At 40.8% G+C, this 23,348-nt stretch overlaps 1 protein-coding gene across 1 annotated transcript in view; it reads left to right on the forward strand.

Moving 5' to 3' along the window:
* Window positions 1-7,121: 7,121 nt before the first annotated feature.
* The window catches only part of LOC149283189 (CLIP-associating protein 2-like), a gene marked incomplete at its 3' end in the record, with an annotated part of 32,568 nt that continues 16,341 nt past the window's right edge, over window positions 7,122-23,348 (forward strand). Inside the window, exons 1-2 of the mRNA XM_089497910.1 lie at window positions 7,122-7,155; window positions 7,517-7,657. Coding sequence (XP_089354036.1) covers window positions 7,122-7,155; window positions 7,517-7,657 — 175 coding nt within the window. The remainder of the gene's footprint in view (window positions 7,156-7,516; window positions 7,658-23,348) is intronic.

A 23,348-nucleotide genomic window follows, 5' to 3' on the forward strand; every position in this document is an offset into this window, starting at 1 on the left:
GGAAATAGAGTGCTGGAACAATATTTTATGTAAAGTTATGTTTGGCAAATACACCAATTTTTAATAAAAAAACTGCTTCCTTAGCCCAGGATGACACTTAGGAACTCCACCAGCCAGGAACAGCAGAATCCACAGACGATTGGAGAAGCTCATATATGTGTATACATGCGGCACAACTAAAACTGAACTAGTATCTCTTTAAAAACGGTATTCTCAAATATTTTCTGTTTCAAAACAATGACTGCTTTACCTTTTTTTGGCATTTATTTGCTACATGTATAGTTTCCTGATTTTAGTTGTAAAATGTGAAAATATGTTTTAATGTCTGCTGCAGACTCTGTTAATCTTGACATATATTTCTTCAAGTTTTATTTTCATTTATATTAAATAGCTGAATTTAGCAAGTTAACTTTTCTGTTCTTGCCACCCTTGCTTGCAGAAAGCTTCTAATTCCTAAACAAAGGTTGCCTGGCAGACACTACATGTTTGAGATTTACCCACATATTTTCAAAAATATTCGCTTGGTGACTGAGTGCAGTAGTTCATATTGATTTGGAAATGGTTTGGATCATGGTATTGCTGTAATAGCTAAACTTTTTTTTTCTCTGGGTTGTTAGCTTTTGGGATTTTCTGTACTTGGTAAAATCAATTTTCCTTTTACCTGCACAATAATTCATGGGCCACTATCTGCCACACTCGAAGCATGCTTAATTGCTTAGTGACCTCGGGTCCTAGGTGATGGAAGATGTAGTATGTCCTATGGTTTTTGCACTGGCAATTGTTTTCCTGCTGGTACACAGGTAGAATTCGGCAGCCTATGGTCTGCTCTGTCAGCAGGAGCTAGCATTAGATCCAGCGTGATGGAGAATGCCCAAACAGGGGTTCGGGCACCTTCTGCTGGTGGTGCCAGTCCTGACACTGCCGGAATCATTGAAAATCGAAAGGTTCCAAGAGGGTCTATCCAGACTCTCCTGAGACCTGCAATTAACCCCTTAATGACAAGACCGTTTCTTTCTTGTAGTACATTTTGGGACAATGGCTCTTAACTTTTTTCAGTGTTCCTGTTAAGCTGTAATTTTCTTCTTTCTCATTTCGTGCAACCACACACATTATATATTTGTTTTTTTTCAGGACAAACAGGGCTTTCTTTAGATTCCATTATTTTTATCATATCATCTAATTTAATATAAAAAAAAAAAGATTGTTAAATGACTTTTTCTCACTTTTCTTTGAAAAATCTTTTACTTATCTGCAAAAACTAATGAAAAAAACTGCTAAATAGATTCTGCTATGTGTCCTGAGTTTAGAAATACCCAATGTTTTTGTTTTTTTGCTTTTTTTTTCCCTGCATGTTATGGAGCAATAAGACCTTCATGGCGGTTTATGCCATCCTGAAAAAAGTGGCTCAAAACCCTATCATGTCAGCATGGAATGTCATGAATAAAGTAGTGGTGCACACCGCTACCCGCCATTCCCATTGCAGGGAATATACATATAATAGTTTTTGTGGGTTTTTTTGGCTTTTCATTTGGTAGCTGACTTTAGGTGAATTTTACGTAATGGAACAAATATGATGTACAGCCCCCCCCCTCAAAAAAAAATAAAATATTTTATGAAACTTCTAAAATGCATGAAGTTGGTTAAATATTTTTTAAAAACTACAATGCCCCATGAGAATATTTGTATTCTCCTGAATACCGTATTTGCTCGATTATAAGACGACCCTGATTATAAGACGACCCCCCAAAATCTGAATATTAACTTAGGAAAAAAAGAAAAAGCCTGAATATAAGACGACCCTAAAGGAAAAAAGTTTTACCAGTAAATGTTAATTCATGTAAACTATTTTTTTTAATAAAAGCTATGATTGAGAAAAATATTTTTTTTGTTTTTATTTCTTGTATTTTCCAACCTGTCCCCCAGTTACGCACATCTGCCCCCAGGCTTGCCACTCCAATATGGCACTGTGGCCCATGATATGCCTTTTAACCCTCTATATGCCACTGTGCCCCATGGTATGCCTTTTGACCCCCTATGTGCCACTCTGCCTCCAGAAATGCCTTATACCCCTATATGCCACTCTGCCTCCAGAAATGCCTTATACCCCTATATCCCATTCTGGCATTTAGGGGGTTAAAATGCATATTATGGGGCAGAGTGGCATATAGGGAGGTATAAGGCATTTCAGGAGGCAGAGTGGCATTAAGGGAGTTAAAAGGCATTGTATAGAGCACTCTGCCTCCAGAAATGCCTTATACCCCTATATGCCACTCTGGCATTTAGGGGGTTAAAATGCATATTATGGGGCAGAGTGGCATATAGGTGTATAAGGCATTTCAGGAGGCAGAGTGCTCTATTAAATGCCCCCTTAACGCCACTCCAGAAATGCCCTATGCCCCCATTTAACACACACACACACACACACACACACCCTATACCCCCATTTAACTAACACACACACACACACACACTCTCCCCTCCCCTCTCAGCCCTCTCTTACCGGTGCTTCCAGCCGGGGCAGCGGGTTGACGTCGCCTTCTGCTGCAGCCGGAAGGAGGTGGAGTTGGCAGCGGGGGTTTGTATCCGTCCGTCGCGTATACTTTCCCCGGCTGTCAGAGATCAGAGTTCCCCGCACCGGTGCTGGGAACTCTGATCTCTGACAGTCGGGGAAGGTTTGCGCGACGGACGCAGACAACCCCCGCTGCTAGCCACACCTCCTTCCGGCTGCAGCGGACGTTGTCTACGCGGATCGCGTAGACGTCAACCCGCTGCCCCGGCAATACAGCAGGAAGCACCGGTAAGTGTGTGTATGATGGGGGGGGGGGGTGAGACAGGAGGATCCAGGTCCCCTGCAGCGGTGCGGGGGATCTGGATCTTAGTCTCCTAATCAGACTCTATTTGAGGTCTGATTAGAAGACGACCCCGATTAGAAGACGAGGGGTATTTTTCAGAGCATTTGCTCTGAAAAAAACCTCGTCTTATAATCGAGCAAATACGGTAATACCCATAACGCATGTGCGTTATATTACATCACCGCAAGGTCACGACATGCCCCAAATCATGGCTATGCAGAGCGGTTTAACACATCCACATTCCACTTACCTTTCTAGATCCCACACAGCAACCACACATTTTCTATGATACCTTCTGACACTGGTAATTGCAGATGATTTAATACTGTATCTGATGGTCTGTGTTTAGTTTTGGGAGACACAAACAATATTACAACATTATTGTAGGGACTTTTTAAAAGGAAGTACCATAAGAGATCAAGCTCTTCAAGGCTGTACCAAAAATTACATTTTGTTTAATTATGATGAGTTAAAATTTTATATATATATATATATTTGTATAAACACATTCTCTGAGCAGCCCACTCTTATGTTAGTAATGTATTATTACAAATAATTTATCTGGTTACTACTTGTGTGATTGCTTAGTAACAATGTTGAGTGCATTTATAGAACAGCCAGACGCATAGTGGATTTGCAAGAAGCTTTCCTAATGGATTCTGAGCTGATCCAGTAAAAGAAGATTAGGTTTTTAAGATGCAGCTAAGGTAATTGAAGGTTGTGGCATCATTTAAGTGTCTTTACAGTTTTTTTTTTTTTTGTTTTTTTTTGTAAGTTTCACAAATAAATGTGACAGCCAAATATTTTGGCAAATATTTCAGACCTGCATGTCCAAATCTGGAGAGAGCGGTTAAAAAATGCCATCAGGTTGCCCTGAATCTAAATAAAATGGCTGTGCGGCCTCCCACAGCGCCAGGCCGTCTTTAATGCGGGGCAAAAGCATCTGTTTCCTGGCACTTTATTTTTTTGTAGGAATACATTGAACAAATTAAATTTTTACTTATCCAGAGATAAAACGCCCTCCTGAATTTGTAGTCACTTCAGAGGACCAAACCTTCTAAGCCCAGAAATCAGTGAGAGGAAAAGTAAAGGTTTTGTAATATTTAATCTAATCTAATTCAATTTGCATATTTTATTAATAAGGATTAGTGGCAGTAAATTGTGGTTGCAGGCATCACGTGTGTGGTTTTTTTTTTTTTTTTTTTAGTGTACTGATGAACTCCCAATATGAAAACATTACATCAATATGCGTTAGAAAATCAGGAAAAGATGGGCATGAGATGGGCTGATTTGGTGGCGCAACGGCCCACTTGACTAGACTTGCTGCCAGCCCTCCCTGAATGCCATAGTGAGATACTTTGCCTGTAGCAAAGGGTGGTAAAATGTGTCTATGGAAAGAGTTAAAATATCAGCCTTTGAAATACCCTGGGATGTCTAGTTTGAATTGAATTGGCCAGCTTCGAAGATTTGAGAAAAAAAGGTTTTGAAATGGTAATATGCTACTTGTACTTACACCCCTATGTCTTGCAAAACAAAATAGAAACACCAAATGTTTTTAAACTCAGGACAAGTATTAGAATCTATTTAGCAGGTTTTTTCATGAGCTTTGTAGATGCGTAAAATATTTTTCAAACAAGTCTGAAAAAGTCCTTTTACTTCTCTCAATTTTTCACCATACTTTATATTAATTATGATCCGATTAATATAATAATGTTACCTAAAAAACATTCTTGTCCTGAAAACACAATATATAACTTGTGTAGGTACAGTAAATGAGAAGAAAATTACAGCTAAACAAGAGTACTGCATATATATGAAAAGAAGCGGTGTGTAAATTGGTGCTGCTCTATAAATAAAACATAATAAACAGACATCCTGCAATATGGAGGGATGTGATTGGGTGGAATAGTCTTGTTTTTTAATCACTGGGTGATAAAAATGAAATGTGTGCTGTTGCTATGCAATCGAGATAAAATACTTGATTTATTTAAATATTGTTTAATTTTGGCACTATATCATGAGGTAAATTTGCATTTTTTTTTATTAATCTAGGTATCTATGAATTCCTAATCTTCTCCTGAAAAGATATTTAGCTAATTTAGGTAATAAGATCATAAGACCTAAAATTAGTAGAGAGAACATGAGGAAAAGGTTTCACCCCTTTTTTTCTTTTCTTTTTTTCTGCTGTGTAATGCATTCTTTTATACCCGACCAGCTGCCTATTTTGGTGTAGTTTACTCTGTTGCATTGGTACTTTAAGGGATGGAAACATCTCTGTCAGCCTTTGTGATTCTGTTTGCCATGGGGATAATTATGTTCACTCCAAAAAAATGAAAACAGCTTTCTGAAACAAATGGGGAACTGAATATTCATATTGCTGCATTTAACTTAAATAATTTGAAAACCATCCTTATGAAATCATATAGTGCCCTTTATTTCACATACTGTTTTTAGTTTTAGCATGTACTAAGGAACAAATCTCTTGTGCAGGGACAGGCTGTTGCCATGGATACCAAAGGAGTGCAGTCTGGGCTTGGTCTGCTCTGTAGCTTGTTGATTGAGAGCCACCTTTTCAGGCTGCAAGTTGTTTCTATGACTTCATAGTAAAAGGATTATGCAACCGACATTTCTTTTAATTCACAATTAACGCAGGTTTGCCGTGTGTGTATACATATACCATGTGCTGTTATTTTTTATGATGGTGCTTTAATACATATGCATACACAATGCTCTATATTTGACATCTTCTTTTAACATGGCCATAATTAAACCATGATTTTAAATCGACCTAGCAGTGTGTGTCTGACATTTATTACCAACAAGAGGACCGCCTTCAGTCAAGCTATAAAATTCTCTGCCAAGTGGCACACATGCTACTACATGGATGTGGAGCATACTGTGCCAGCTGCCATCAACTAGAAATACACAGTCATGTCTCGTAGAATTACATGAATCCATGCAGTGCCTGCCCCAATACCCTTTCTGGGCTCTGTTCAATAAAGGGAGAGTTTGCAGGAGCTTAAGTTTCCAACTCCCTCACGTCATTAGTCGTTATGAAGCGCAGACACTGGCGCGTTTCTCCAGCTATAAGGCCTGAGCTAGCCCTGCATAATTGAATGGTTATCTGTGTATTATGGGTGGTCCCTTCATAATGAGTAGGGAAGTGCAAACCACCCCTCTTCTGCAAACTCTCTTTAGTTAATAGACCCATCTATGTGCACACAGCATTTATTTTGTGGGTTGGGATTGATGAATCGGCAAATATCATTAATTCTAGGCCCTTGTGCATTGCGGACTATATCAGAATAACTAGTTAAGAAGTCGGTATCAACAGTTTTAAGATAATTGGCCACCATTTATGAAACATAAAACAATATTTAAAGTCAGTGAGAAATAAAATAATTTTTTTTATGGCCAACTTTAGCATGTTTTGGCTTTTGATATGCTTGCAAAACTTTTTAAGGTACTTTTGGTAACCAAGGTGTGTATTCCTTTAAAAAGACTAACTCCAAAAAGTATGTGCCAAGAACTTTAATATTGCGTATTCGTATAATTAAAATATAGTAAGTTGAAAATGTCCTGGTCAGAATACTCCATTGTACAATCTGTAGATTATATAATGTTAATATATATATTTTATATCTGATATCCAATATATAACATTGTAGAAAAGCCTTTCTATTAGAAATATCAATATAATGCAAGTCTGTAAAAATGAAAACGGAGACGTTTTGTTACTGCAATCAAAATGTTCACATATGCCAGAAGTCTCCTTGCATTCTATTAGAAGGCTGTTTGCATGCCGTTTGTAGTATTTTTTTCTCCCCATACTATATGCTACCAGGTTAATACTTTTTTTGTGGTTACCATGATCATCAGTGGTATAATCAGCTTTGCCTTGAATCGTGTTTTTATTCTTTTCCAAAAGCGGTATACAATAAGTAACACGATGTCACCATTTAGTTGGATTTGAAGCACTCTTCCTTTAAGAGAAATGTATATTCATGGTAAAGCTACCTTGTCTGTGGCTATTGGAGAATGATGTCACTCTGCAGCTGATTGGCTGATTCCCCTCCCTGCGAGCAAAGGCAGAGAAAAGATGCCGGCTGAAGCATCACTGTGGGTTGTGTGGTCCTTTCCGTCTGCCGGGATCTCTGCTTAAGTTCCTTAAAATCCTGCCGCTTGTGCTTATGGGGGAAGGGAAGGGAGGGCCATGTGAGCTACCCGGAGCATCCTAGAGTGGAAGGAAATGCAAGTGCTATAGAAGGAATGAGGCGACTTATCTGCAAGCGTATCTGTGATTGTAAGTTGCAGTGTCAGGGTGGCACAAAATGCTGCTTTGTAGCGTCACACATTTGAAGAAAATTAAAGCGGAAACTAGTAATTGCCACTGCGTGCTTCCCTTGTCACGGATAAAACTCATTGCAGTTTAATTTAAATCTTTAGAACCGCAAAGTAGCACTTTATGTATTTGTGTGTGTGTAGTTGATGTGATTTGAAAGCAAGAGATGCATCTGATCTACTATGCCTGAGACAAAGGGCGTGTTAGCACATTTTTTCCCTTCTCAAGCTGCGTTAATCCTATTGTAGGATTTGTTGTAACGGAGCTGCAGTAATAGGTGTGTCTGTCCTTAGCCTCAGCTCGTTTCTTTTATTGTTCCCAGATAAAAGCTTTGAGGATGAGGACTCAGTGGATGGGAACAGGCCCTCTTCAGCTGCATCAGCTTTCAAGGTTCCTGCTCCTAAGAAACCTGGCAATCCGGTCAGCTCTGGTAGAAAGCCTATCTCTGGAGCCAAGGGTGGAGGTAATCAATGCCATTCTGTGAATTTGTTTCTATTTCACATGTGGAATGCTTCATCTACCTATTCTTATAGTTATCAAGTGTGTGCTCTTGGCAACTACCTATTTGTATTAGATGTAATTAGAACAATATAAAAATATTTTTTTTTGTTCCCCATAAAAATAATTGTGCATGCAAATTATTCATAGGTGCATATTATACATGTGATTGTTGACATCTACTGGATAAAAAATATTGGCCAATGCACGCATTTACAGTTGCGATGTGTTTTTGTTTTTTTTTTTTAATTTTTTTTTATACTCTAATACCTGTCCATTTTTTACCGTATGTTTGTTAAACCATGATATTTGATGTACCCTCATAAACATACATTTCTTTTTAACCCCTTCATTTGCCATTTTTGTCGTTCAGCGATTATTCTCTTTTCCTGTGAATAGTGTACCCATGTAAACTATATATTGTTTTTTCAAGGAGAGATAGCTTTCCTTTGATACCATAGTTAGATGATTAGCTGGAAATTTAGAGTGAGAAATTTAGTAAAAACTAGCGAAAATTAGAAAAAACTATTTTTATACATTTTCCCTCTGAATCCTCACAAAATTAGGTAAAGCGATGAAAAATCCCCTCCAAGTTTATCAATTCAGGTGTCCTGATTTCAGAAATACCTAATTTATATAGATTTGCCATACTTTCCCAGCACTTATAGGAAACATACTATAAGGTATACATTATTCGTAGAATTTTTATGCTTATGGCTTAACAGGTTTGGGGTTTGTGAAAGGGGGCAGGAGAGTTGCAATGGGATGTAAGGGGGTTTTTTTTATTTTTTATTTTTTTTTTATATATATATTTTAAAAAATATTTTTTCTTTTTTTTTTTTTTATATATATATATATTTTTTTTTAAATGGTTAGAGGTCCGCTTAGGGACCTCTTGAACATGTTATTAATGCCAGTGATTTTTTTAAAAAAATTTAGTGGGTGTTTTGTTTTAATCACTAACCATTTTTTTTCCCCTTCGTTTTGTTTTTCAGCATGGGAGAAGAGTGAGAAACATGGTTTCTCGCTCTCCTCCCTGCGATCCCCCATGCGCCGATCACACTGTGATCTCAATGCAAGTCCCCACAGACTCAGTGTCTGTGCCTCATCGGCGCGATCGGATATCCCTGCGGGGATATCATGTTCTCCGACGACCTTCCGGGTGACATCAGCAGTGACGCGACCCGGAAGGGAATGCCCAATCGCACGTGACAGTTTTCCGGCGTTCATGCCAGAAGATGTTACAGGAGATCGGGCAGCAGAAAGCCGGCAATGACAGCCTTTTCTTCTGCCGCTGCAAGAAGGGCAGGACGTACTGGTACGTCCATAGGGGATTCTTGGGATGCGTTTTTTGGATGTACGGTACGTCCGTAGGGGACTGAAGGGGTTAAGGACAAGTTTTTGTAAAAAAAAATTTAAAAAAAATCCTACAAATACATAAAACATAATAAAAGTGATAACATGAAAAGAACGATTAAAATAGTTATAATCTATTAACTATTAAAACATTAAAATCAGGGCTGCAACAACTAATCGATAAAATTGATAATCTATAATGAAAATTGTTGCCAATGAATTTCATTATGGATTAGTGAATCGATTTTTATCGATTATAAAATGAGGGTTTTTTCAGAGCAAATGCTACTTACCAGTCCCTCCCTGCAGTCACTCTGACAATTGGCTCCGCCCCCTTTTTTTCTCCCAGTGCCAATTTGCCTCGCCCATTTCCTATAGCATCCACAACTCCACATGGCTCAGCAATTAATCTAACTGAGTATAACATTAATATTTGGGCTGCTGAAACTTAGGGGAGGTGGGGGTTAATTTGGGACAGTTATGGTTAATGGTGTGTTTAGGGTTAATTTAGGGGCAGTTATGGTTAATGGGGTATTTAGGGGCAGTTATGGTTAATGGGGTATTTAGGGGCAGTTATGGTTAATGGGGTAATTATGGTTGATGTGGTCTTCAGGGTTAATTTAGGGGCAGTTGTGGTTAATGGGGTCTTCAGGGTTAACTTAGGGGCAGTTAAGGTTGATGGGGTCATTAAGCTTATTTTAGGACTGAGGGTTAGTTTAATTAATTTAATAAAGTTAACTTAATTTGCCGTTAAAGGTAAAGGGGGGCAAACTAACGGGAATCTAAATCCTGGGGGGAAGTGAAGATTAATCCAGTATTTATAGTATTGCCAGTGTCATGTGAACGGGTTTGTGAATCTATGAGGGCACTATGGCATATCTGGGGGGTATAAGGCATATCTGGGGGCACTATGGCATATCTGGGGGTATAAGGCATATAGGGTATATAAGACATATGTGGGGAGGGCAGAGTGGTATATCTGGGAGGCAGTGTGGCATATCTGGGAGGCAGTGTGGCATATCTGGGAGGCAGTGTGGTAAGCCAGGGCTCAGATGTGCATAACTGGGGGGCAGGTTGGGAAATAAAAACAAGAAATGCATTGTTTTTAACATCCAGTTATTTTAAATAAATGAAAACTGTACATTTATTTTTTTATCCCATTAATCGAAAAAAATAATCGGCCAACTACCGTGTTTGCTCTATTATAAGACGACTCCGATTATCAGACGACCCCCCCCCCCCAAATCTGAATATTAATTTAGGGAAAAAAGAGCCTGAATATAAGACGACCCTATAGGAAAAAAGTTTTACCAGTAAATGTTAATTCATGTAAACTATGTAAACTATTTTTTTTTTTAAATAAAAGCTATGATTGAGAAAAATATTTTATTTCCTTTTTTTCCAACCTGCCCCCCCCGTTATGCACATCTGCCCCAGGCTTGCCACTCTGCCCCAGAAATGTCTTGTACCTCCTATATGCCACTGTGCCCCATGATATGCCTTTTAACCCTCTATATGCCACTGTGCCCAATTAAATGCCTTTTGACCCCCTATGTGCCACTCTGGCATTTAGGGGGTTAAAAGGCATATTATGGGGCAGAGTGGCATATAGGGAGGTATAAGGCATTTCAGGAGGCAGAATAACGTATAGAGGGTTAAAAGGCATTTCTGGAGGCAGAGTGGCATTAAGGGGGTTAAAAGGCATTTCATATAGCACTCTGCCTACAGAAATGCCTTATGCCCCCCATTTAACCCCCCCAAACTTACCGGTACTTCTGATTCCCCGGGGTGTAGTCGGGGGAGCAGGTAGACGTCTACGTGATTCATGTAGACCACTTCCGCTGCTGCCGGAAGGTGGTGCGGTTAGCAGTGGGGGGTTGTCTGTGTCTGCAATGTAATTTTTTTTTTCTGTTATACAATTTAATTGCATAATGACATCACTGGGCTTCCAATAATTTTATTTATTTTTCCCTCTTAATTTTTTTTCATTCATTCTCCCTCTCCTCCTTCTGATCTGGCTGTGCTGATCGCAGTGTGATCAACAAACAGGCTCCATAACGCTGCATTGCATTATCTGCAACCGGCCTCAGAAAGACCATGCTAAGGCTTGCCTGTCCTCCAGTGAACTTCTGGTGGGTTTCAACATCGATTGGCTTTTTTTTTTTTTTTTTTTTTTTGTTACAGAAAGGTGTCCCAGCACTCGTGCCGAGCAGAGGAGAGTCCAGGCTGTCAATAGACAGCTTGGTTCCTGTGTAGCGGCAAGGAGATACGAGTATGTTCTAAGGGGTGTCTCCACAGCTTTTACCATCCCATGGGGTGCAAACTGGTTTAAAAGAGCTCACTGTAATCTACCATTTTACATTTTTGTAGGGCTGCAACTAACGATTACTTTAATAATCGATTAGTTGGCCGATTATATTTTCCGATTAATCGGATAAAATAAATGCAAATTTTTTTTATTTAAAATAATGTAATAAAAAAACTTACAATTTACACTTTCATCTCTTAATCACAATGGCATTTCTCTATTCACCTTCTTATTTTACTGACATAATAAAAGCTACAAGAACCCACAGTGTTTCTCAAACTAGGTTTTAATACAAAGTTATTAGTAAATATTAATTCATATGTTAACTATTTTTCATATTTAATAAAAACTATGAGAAAAAAGCCTTGTTTATATTTTCTTTAATTTACCAAACTGCCCCCAGTTATGCACATCTGACCCCCAGCTTGCCCATCTGCCCTCAGATGCCTTATACCTCCTATATGCCAGAGATTCCACTGTGCCCCCAGATATGCCTTATACCTCCTATATGCCAGAGATTCCACTGTGCCCCCGATATGCCTTATACTCCTTATATGCCAGTGATATGCAACTAAGCCCCCTGATATACCTTTTACCCCCAGATATGTCTTATGCCCCCCCTGATATGCCTAATATCGATATGCCTTATACCCCCCATATGCCACTGTGCCCCTGATATGCCTTATAACTTCCAATATGCCACTTGCCCCATTTATGCCTTATACCTCCCTATATGCCACTATGCCCTGAACCACCATGAAATTCATTATACTCCCTGATTCACCACTCTGCCTCCCCCAGATATGCCACTCTGAAATTCATTATACCCGCTATACACCACTCTACCTCCCCCTATACACCACTCTAACTCCCCAGTTATGCCACTCTGCCTCCCTGAAATTCATTATACCCCCCCATACACCACTCTGCCTCCTCCCCCTCCCATACACCACTCTGCCTCCTCCCCCTCCCATACACCACTCTGCCTCCTCCCCCCTCCCATTCTCCACTCTGCCTCCTCCCCCTCCCATACACCACTCTGCTACCCTGAAATTCATTATACCCCCCATACACCACTATAACTCACCCATACACCACTCTGCCTCCTCCCATACTCCATTCTGTCTCCTCCCCCTCCCCATACACCACTCTGCCTCCTCCCCCTCCCCATACACCACTCTGCCTCTCTCCCTCCTCCCATTCACCACTCTGCCTCTCTCCCCACTCCCATTCACCACTCTGCCTCTCTCCCCCCTCCCATTCACCACTCTGCCTCTCTCCCCCCTCCCATTCACCACTCTGCCTCTCTCCCCCCTCCCATTCACCACTCTGCCTCTCTCCCCCTTCCCATTCACCACTCTGCCTCTCTCCCCCTTCCCATACACCACTCTGCCTCTCTCCCCCCTCCCATACACCACTCTGCCTCCTGTCAGCAACGGAGGTTCACAAGACACCAGGGAGTCGGGAGAGAGGCAGAGTGCTGTATGGGAGGGGGAGGAGGCAGAGTGGTGTATGGGGGAGGCAGAGTGGTGTATGGGAGCCCACCCTCCCATACACCCCTTGTCCTCCTCCCCCTCCCATACACCACGCTTCATAGAAGCCCCAGCGGAAGTGAAGGGAGTAACGGAGGCTGTCTGTGTGCATCGCGCAGACCCCCACCGGCTGACAGAGGATGATCCTCTGCAAGAGACCTCGATTCTCTGTCAGCCGGTGGGGTCTGCACGATGCGCACAGACAGCCTCCGTTACTCCTTCACTTCCGCTGGGGCTTCTACATTACGTGATGCTGGTGCTGCATCGTAGAAGCCCCAGCGGAAGTGGGAGGGGAGAGACGGAAGTTGTCACCCACCGGCTGACAGTGAGGGGAATCCAGGTCCCCTGCAGCGTTGCGGGGGATCTGGATTCTAGTGTTATAATCTGATCTCTGTTTGAGGTCGGATTATATAAGGAGAGGAGTTTTTCAGAGCAGTTGCTCTGAAAAAAACCCTCTTTATAATCGTTAAAAATCGATTCGACTAATCTATAATGAAAATCGTTGTCAACGATCATTATAGATTATCGATTAGTGGTTGCAGCCCTACGTTTTGTATAATACAAATACAGTGATCTCAACTCCTTTAGCCCTGGACCTACAGGTATTTCCTCGAAATATGTGCCAAGGTTACCTTTGTGCCATGCGGTGTTCGTGGCAGCAGGGACATCTACCTGCTTCACAAGCTGTCTTTTGGCTTCAGGCTTCCTGCCAACCGATCATGTGTAACGGCGTGAGCGCCTATATACCGTTACATAAGGAATGCCTGATCACGCATTTTCTTCTGGTAAACGTCACTTCTGAAGCCAACCAGTTGGTTGGCTGGTCACACGTTTCTCCCTCTTCCCACGACAGAACAAAGTGAAATAAAATAAACAATATGGTGAGCTCAGTGATGTCATTGTGACGTGCCTGTCATGCAAGAAGATGTACCAGAGATCCCTAAAGAGCTCTCTATCTGTATTACTACCTCTATAGGGTACAATTTAAGGGATGTGGGGTGTTTCTGTAATCGGGAACATAAATCGGTAGCATTTACAGTGTAGAAGAAATTAGGGATGCACCGACATATCTGTGGCTGCAATATATCGTCTGAAAAGGGCATTATTGGCAAAATGCCAAAATAATAATAATAATTAAAAAAAACGGACGAAAATAATTGTCCGCAGGGGCCAGGCTGCCTACCTTTTGAAACTGCGAGCAGTGGCTCTTGTGCAGGCCAGGAGAAGCAGGAACCCAGCCGAGTCACGTGAATGCACATCACATGACTCTGCTCCGTTCCTTCTTCCCCTGGGGGTGGGAGAAGAAAAGTTGCTCACACAGCAACACAGAGGGAAGCAGCAGGGCCCCTGCAGAAGTCTGCGAGTGAGAGGTCTGCAGTTCACTCACTTATAAGACGACCCCCCAAAATTTGAATATTAATTTAGGACAAAAGCCTGAATATAAGACTTCCCTATGGGGAATTAATTCACATGTAAACTATTTTTTGTTATAATAAAAAGTAAGATTGGGAAAAAATTAGTTTTTTTTTTAATATCCTTTTTATTTGCCACTTTGCCCCAGTATATGTGTGGTTGTGTATGTGTGTATGTGTGTGTGTGTGTGTGTGATATATATTTTGTGGCCCGGACTGGGACACAAAAAATAGGCCCGGGCATTTAAGACTGAGCAGCCCATTTTTATTTATTTATTTTTGTTAAACCAAATTCTGGAAAATTTAATATACCATTTCTTGTTTTCAGCATGCTTTTGTCACTGTAATGAATTAGTATTACATAAATATATAATGAATCATAACGTCATGCAAGATTCAAAACAGTAACTAATCTTTGACCGTTTAGTTGGTACTTAGAAAAAAAAAAACTAGTGGCAGTGTGGCACTCCTTGGGCCTTGGGTGGTCAGATCACCCTCACAACAAGTGAGTCTGTCAGTCACAGACTTACAGCACAGCAGGGAAGAAACTCAGACCACCCCAAATGATTTGCGGCGCTTAGCCAATCCTCTAGGCAGAGCAATGTGACTAAAAAAAAAGTCATCATACACAGGACGCCTGAAGCCACAATCTTTTTAATAAGATACGCAGGTTGAAATAGAGTAAATAACACAAAACTGATTTCTGATTGTTTTGTCCTCTGAAGTGACTACAAATTCAGGAGGGCGTTTTATCTCTGGATAAGTAAAAATTAAATAGTTCAATTTATTCCTACAGAAAGTAAGGGGCCAGAAAACAGATGACTAAATACACATCAGGACAGGCTCTGCCACCCAGACACACACACAAGGACAGACTCTGCCACACTGATACCCAAACACACACACACCAGGACAGGCTCTGCCATCCAAACACACTCACCAGGACGGGCTCTGCCACCCAGACACACACCAGGACGGGCTCTGCCACACCGACATTTCCTTGGGCCCTGCTCCACTCTCCCTACCATGTAATCACTCCCTCCGCTACCACACCAAAAAAAAAATTGCCACACTGACTGCAAATTAGGGGAAGACTGAGAGTCAGTGCAGTCTTCCCCCCTTCTCACCCTGACCATGACTTTGAGAGGTCCTCTCCCCTGAAATCAGTCCCAGTCCCTTTGTCCCTCATTCACTAAGCCATACCTCTCTATTCCTTCCTCCCTGTGAACTATAGATCAAACACATATAAAGCACGTGCATGTATAGATCACATGCAAACCCTATATTTGCATGTATGCATAAATAATGTATGGAAACATAGCATAGCAGGTATAGATCAACATAATCAACACAAAAGGCAAGCTTTGCAAGTATAGATCAATTGAAAAATCACATGTTCAGCGTTGAAGGTATAGATCAAATAAACAGAATGAGACATACAAACCCTCTATTTGTAGGTATACAATAATAATGTATGGAAACAGAGCGTACCAGATACAGATCAACAGAATAACACACACCCAGCTTTGCAGGTATAAATCAATTGGAATTCAGTAATAAACTAAGCATTAAAGGTATAGATAACCCCCTAAATGACAGGCATAGATCACAGGTTGCACACCCCAAAGCCAGTTCTGGTGTCCACATTGCCCACATAGAACCTGATCAGCACCCAGATTAAACACACATTACAGCCCAGCCTGAACCAACTTTGTCCCCTAACAGCCCAGTGTAAGACATCTTTGTCGGCAAACAGCCCACCCTTCATGTACCATCTTTGCATTTCCCCAAATCATTCAAGCAATTCATCCACACATCAATTAATTCTCGTACGCATTCACACAATTAATTCGGTCCTGACTGGGCCTATTTTAAGGTAGGGGCCTGGAGCTGCAGCTCCATCAGCCCTACGTCAATCCGGCCCTGTGCCGCCCGGCCCACTGGGCAAATGCCCGATGGCCAGTCCGGGCCTGTATATATATATGTGTGTTGTGTGTATGTATATTTAATTTTTTTTGTCCAGTTTTGGTGTGTTGCTTTTAATAAACGTGGTTGTTTTTTTTTGTTTTGTTTGTTTGTTTTTGGTTAATCCCACATGTGGTCCTTATGGCACTAAAAAGTCTTGGTAAGGAAGAGGGTAAAGATGACATAGCATGAAATTGAACCCCTTCGTGACAATGGCTGTTTTAACATTTCTGCGGTGCCCGTGTTTACCTGTAATTTTCTCCTTTCCTGTTTACTGAACCCACACAAGTTATATATTTGTTTTTTTCAGGACCAGGAGGCCTTTGTTTTAGATATTATTTTGATTGTATCATATCATTTACTAAATAAAAAGTATAACATTTGAGGAAAAAAATTACTTTTTCTGACTTTTACCTGAAAAAACTTTTCTTTTTTTTTTCTGCATGTTATGAGGCAATAAGTACAAGTAGCGTTTAGGGCTGCAACTAACGATTATTTTAATAATCGATTAGTTGGCCGATTATTTTTTCGATTAATCAGATAAAATTATTTTTTTTTTTTTCAATTTCAAATAATGTAATAAAAAACGTACAATTTACACTTTCATCTCTTTATTGCAATGGCCTCTCGCTATTCACCTTCTTATTTTACTGGAATAATAATAATAAAAGCTACAAGAACCCAAACACAGTGTTTCTCAAACTAGGTTTTAATACAAAGTTATTAGTAAATATTAATTCATATGCTAACTATTTTTCATGTTTAATAAAAACTATGAGAAAAAAACCTTGTTTAAATTTTTTTTATTTACCAAACTGCCCCCGGTTATGCACATCTGACCCCCAGCTTGCCACTCTGCCCCCATATATGCCTTATACCTCTTATTTGCCAGTGATATGCAACTGAGCCCCCTGATATACCTTTTACCCCCAGATATGTTTTATGCCCCCCTGATATGCCTAATATCGATATGCCTTATACCCCCTATATGCCACTGAGCCCCCTGATATACCTTTTACCCCCAGATATGTTTTATGCCCCCCTGGTATGCCTAATATCGATATGCCTTATACCCCCTATATGCCCTGAAATTCATAATACCCCCATACACCACTATAACTCTGGCTCCTCCCCCTCCCATACAGCACTCTGGCTCCTCCCCCTCCCATACATCACTTTGGCTCCTCCCCCTCCCATACTCCACTCTGCCTCCTCCCCCCCATACACCACTCTGCCTCCTCCCCCCCATACACCACTCTGCCTCCTCCCCCTCCCATACATCACTTTGCCTCCTCCCCCTCCCATATACCACTTTGCCCCCTCCCATACACCACTCTGCCTCCTCCCCCTCCCATACATCACTTTGGCTCCTCACCCTCCCATACATCACTCTGCCTCCTCCCCCCTCCCATACTCCACTCTGCCTCCTCCCCCCTCCCATACTCCACTCTGCCTCCTGTCAGCCACCGAGGTTCACAAGACACCAGGGAGCCAGGTGGAGAGGCAGAGTGCCGTATGGGAGGGGGAGGAGCCAGAGTGGTGTATGGGAGGGTGGCTCCCATACACCCCTCTGACTCCTCCCCCCCTCCCATACACCGCTCTGCCTCTCTACCCGGCTCCGTTACTGACAGGCACTTTCACTGCAGCTTCATAGAAGCCTCAGCGTAAGTGAAGGTGAGTAACGGAGGCTGTCTGTGCGATGCAGACCCCCACCGGCTGACAGAGAGGATGATCCTCTGTCAGCCGGTGGGGGTCTAAACGATGCGCACAGACAGCCTCCGTTACTGCCCTTCACTTACGCTGAGGCTTCTATGAAGTCAGTAACGGAGCCGGGTAGAGAGACAGAGCGGTGTATGGGAGGGGGGAGGAGTCAGAGGGGTGTATGGGAGGGGGAGAGAGACGGAAGTGAGAGACCGGCCGACAGTGAGGGGAATTGTTGGAAAAATACTTATGTTATCGAAAATATTATTTGCTTACATATAAGGAAGTAGAAAATGTCATGTCCATGATATATGCACCAGTCCCCGCCAGCACGCTTCCTCTATGATATTCTATATATATATATATATATATATATATATATATATATATATATATATATATATATATATATATATATATATATAATAAAAGGTCAAGTCTGGGCCATTTTTAATTATGCAGCTTAATAGGTGTAACCTGCTTGAAAAGTAACCAATCATAATGATGCATGCTATTACAAGTAGATAAGATGCTATATAAACCATGTAATCTAAACATATAATCAGACAACGCTTCGACTTTTGTGTGTTGTGTGCCTTGTCTCGATTATGCGCATAATCTATTAAAGGAAATAACTTTTTCTGAGGAGAATTCGACCATTAATTCAACCAACAGGAATCCAGGTCCCCTGCAGCGTTGCGGGGGATCTGGATTCTAGTGTTATAATCCGATCTCTGTTTGAGGTCGGATTATAAAATCGATTCGAATCGATTCGATTAATCGATAATGAAAATCGTTGACAATGATTTTCATTATCGATTATTATTGATTTTATCGATTAGTTGTTTCAGCCCTAGTAGCGTTTTGCTATTTCAAAACCATTTTTTCCAAATCTGGTATTTCTTCCCCATGTGCAATTTCGGGTTTCTTTGAAGCTGGCCAATGCAATTTACCCCATCAAACCATAAAGACTAGACACCCCCGGGGTATTTCAGATGTTAGTATTTTTAATTCTACCGTCAGTCTTTCTCAATCTTTAAGGTAGTAATTTATTTGCATTTCTTTTTTTGTAAACACATTTTGCTTCAGATATGAGTTAACAGCTCCTGGTATATGCCACTGTCCAACAACACCCCACAATTTGTTCAGCAGAATCTCCTGACTACAGTGATACCACCCATGCATTGATTTGCCTGGCTGTTTGGGGGGCAAAAGGGCCGCATTTGGGGCATGCGCTTTTTTCAATGTTGAACTTTGACATTGGTGATGATCCACTGCCAATACCCTATTTAGTACATCTTTGAGCCCGGCCAATTCAGTGTGCTCTATAAAACCATATATTTTTGAAGACTAGACACCACAGGGTATTTTAAATGCTGGTATTTTAACTCTTTGCATGCACACATTTTACCACCAGCCTTTGTCAAATTTGCAGTAGTATTTTTTTTTTTTTGTGTATTTTTCCCACACATGTAGTACTTTTATGTGTGAATTTACAGCTCCTGGTATATGTCACTTTTACACAACACCCCAGTATGTGTTCAGCAACATCTCCTGAGTGCAGTGATACCCCACATGCATGGGTCTGTCATGTTTGGGGGGCTAAAAGGCCACATTTGGGACATGTGCATCTTTCAAATTGGAAATTAGACATGTGGCCATCCTTCCCCGTGTGTTAATTGGGACATTGTTGAACCCAGCCAATTCAATTTACCCCATCAAATCATAATATTTTTTTTTTAAAAGTAGACGCTACGTGGGTATTTAGCATGCCGGTATTTACATGCGAGAATTGTTTAAAGATAATTATAAGACTTGCTCATAAATATTTTTTGGGGAACTGGAAGGTTCCCCTGTTGATGACATCAGTGGGACATTATTTTGACGTTACCATTTTTTTAAATACTTTTTCCACATTTATTTTACTAATCACTTTGTGATTAGAAAGCTGGGCTTCATCGACTTGCATGGTTGAATGCAGTACCTGTAAGGTGAGCCAGAGTTCTCAGGAAATCTCAGAAGTTCTCCTGTGAAACATTTTCAGCTCCTTTATTTTTTTGAAAGGGTGCGCCGCCATCTTTGTGATTTTGCCACTCGCAGTGGTGCTTGTGACTGCTTTCCGGAGCGATCACGGCGCGTCCTGAGAGTCTCCAGTGTCACTGAATGCCTCGCTATCGAGGCATTTCAGCAACACCATTTAAGTTTAGGAGGTGATAGTTGATCGCATCCTAAACTCTCTTAAAACGCTGCCATATAGTGTATGGTGGTGGTTGATGCCCCGGGGAGGGTCCCGACGTGGCCCCTGATGCCGATACTGGTGTTGCTGAATGCCTCGTCATTGAGGAATTACAGCAACACCATTTGGGGGCAGAAAACGAACGTAGATCACTTTCTGCACCCGTTTAAAGCAATGACGGTCCTGGCACTTCAATTGTCACTAACTGAATGTTAGTGCATGACGTGCTCGAGCCGTCAATTGGCAAGGGGTTAACAATTTATGTTCAGCGACATGCCATGATACTAATATCACACATACAATGGACTGGAACAGATCTAGCAAGGCAGACATTTCACAAATTTACTTGTGGCAAAAGTAGCATCCTTAAACGAAAAATTTAAATTTTTTTTTATCCGATTAATTGAAAAAATGTCAACTAATAGATTATGAAAATAATTGTTAGTTGCAGCCCTAAACTATAGTGTTAAGGTTGTCAGAATGTTGTAAAAATAAAAACACATTTATAGACATACTGATACAGAGGGAGAAGAGAGCTATGGTCTTGTGAGCTCTCAATCGATTACGATCTATTTTTGTCTGCACAAATTGTTTTTTAATATTTTTAGGACAAGTAAAGCTTTCTTTTGAAGCAGTGCCCATTTATATCCAATGCCTTCCAAAAGTATTCAGAGCCCTTAAGTTTCCTCATATTACTGAAGTACAAATGTAACATTTATATTCAGTCATGTCTAAACACTAGAATTCAAAATCAAGTAATGAAAGATTTTTTTTGGGGGGGACAAAAATCAGAAAATAAAATTGTGCTACTTACATAAACATATTGTGGTTGTTCTCTGGAAGATGAAGGAAATTGTCCTCTTGGGGGATAGCGTTACTGTGCCATCGTTGTCTACCTGTGAACCATTATCCCTGCTTCTGTTGAATGTCCTAACCATTCCCAGTAAATATTTCTCATTCATAATTGTCAGGACAGATGAAGATTAACCACTTTATGATCTTAGGAAGTAATAGTACATTCTATAAAACAGGCCCTAGATGACCAAGGATGTTATAATAGATGTAATAATTTTGTAATTGGTAAGATGTTTACCTTTTGACAGCAGAAACTGACATCTCTACCTTCCTGCTGACCTATTCCGCGTAATAGCGCTCCAGAATATCTGGATCCTAACCCTGCTGCTTGCCCGCAGCAGGGCTAAATGAAAAAGAAAAAAAAACACCTGCCAGAACCGCATGTCCCGGGCGTCGGGCAATACGGATTGCGCTAAACCCCAATTAAAGGCCGGGGGGGAGTGCGGCTTATATTTGGTAATTATGTACAGGTTTTCTGTATATGTACCAAATAAATACTTTGGGGAGATTGATTCTTTTTTGGTCAAATGTTGGTATTTACCTTTTGAAATGTATACGTCTATGTCCTAATCCCCCCCTGGCCTCCTACAAGCCACAACTCTGCCTCTTTTTACCTAAATATTCTCTTATATAATATATAATAATATTCTCCACTAATATTGCCAACCTTGGTAAATATGACCAAAGAATGCTGTGAAAAACTGTTTGAACAAATACACAAAAATACTCTGCTCTCATGGATATCAAACAATTGCAATCACAACACAGATTTATAAAAAAAAAAAAATCTACTTGTTAAATACCGTATTTGCTCGATTATAAGACGACCCTGGTTATAAGACGACCCCCCCAAATCTGAATATTAATAAAGAAAAAGCCTGAATATAAGACGACCCTATAGGAAAAAGTTTTACCAGTAAATGTTAATTCATAAAAACAATTTTTTTAATAAAAGCTATGATTGAGAAAAATATTTTGGTTTTATTTCCTTCCATTTTCCAACCTGCCCCCCCCCCCCCCAGTTATGCACATCTGCCCCAGAAATGCCTTATACCCCCTATATGCCACTGTGCCCCGTGATATGCCTTTTAACCCTCTAAATGCCACTGTGCCCCATGATATGCCTTTTGACCCCCTATGTGCCACTCTGCCTCCAGAAATGCCTTATACCCCTATATGCCACTCTAGCATTTAGAGGGGTTAAAAGGCATATTATGGGGTAGAGTGGCATATAGGGAGGTTTAAGGCATTTCAGGAGGCAGAGTGGCGTATAGAGTTAAAAGGCATTTCAGAGCATTCTACCTACAGAAATCACTCCCTTCCTTGAGGTCTGATTATAAGACGACACCGATTATAAGACGAGGCCTTGTCTTATAGTCGAGCAAATACGGTACATGTGGCACAGTTATTGGCACCCTTTTAGTCAATACTTTGTGCTTACCTCCCTTTGCCATGATAACAGCTCTGAGTATTCTGCTGTAATGCCTGATGAGGTTGGAGAATACATGGCAAGGGATCAGAGTCCATTTCTCCATGCGGAATCTCTCTGGATCTTTAAAATTTCGAGGTCGACGCTGGTGGACTCACCTCTTCGGTTCACCCCACAGGTTTTGTATGGGTCAGGGGACTGGGATCTCCATGGTAGGACATTGATTTTGTGGTCAGTAAACAATTTGTGTTGATTTTGATGGATGTTTTAGATCATTGTCTTGCTGGAAGATCCAACCACAGCCCATTTTAAGCTTTTTGACAAAGGTATCAGGTGTTCGTTTAATATCTGTTGATATTTGATAGTCAAATCAATGTATGCCATGTATACTAAAAAATCCCAGGTCCTCTGTCAGAAAAATAGCTCTAAAACATTAGAGCCACCACCATATTTAACTGTGGGCATGAGGTACTTTTCCATATGGCTACCTACCTCTGGTGTTTATTGCCAAAAAGCTCTATATTGGCTTCATCTGACCATAGAACCCAAAAACGGTTGAGTTTGTTTTGGGATGAGAGTAGAGGCTTTTTTTCTTGAAATCCTTCCAAACAACTTGTGGTGATGTAGGTGGACGTCAGATTGTAGTTTTGGAGACTTTATGACCCCAAGACGCAACTAAATTATGCAATTCTCCAGCTGTGATCCTTGAATACTTTTTGGCCAATCGAACCACCCTCTTCACAGTGCGTTGAGACAATATAGACACAAGTCCTCTTCCAGGTTGATTCATAACATTTCTTAAGTATTGCCCTAATGGTGGAAATTGGCTTTTTCAATGCTTTTGATATTTTCTTATAGATAC

Source organism: Sceloporus occidentalis, unplaced genomic scaffold (assembly GCF_023333645.1).
Source record: "Sceloporus occidentalis isolate IW3139 unplaced genomic scaffold, rSceOcc1.0.p SCAF_110, whole genome shotgun sequence".
In the NCBI taxonomy this organism is placed as follows: Eukaryota; Metazoa; Chordata; class Lepidosauria; order Squamata; family Phrynosomatidae; genus Sceloporus; species Sceloporus occidentalis.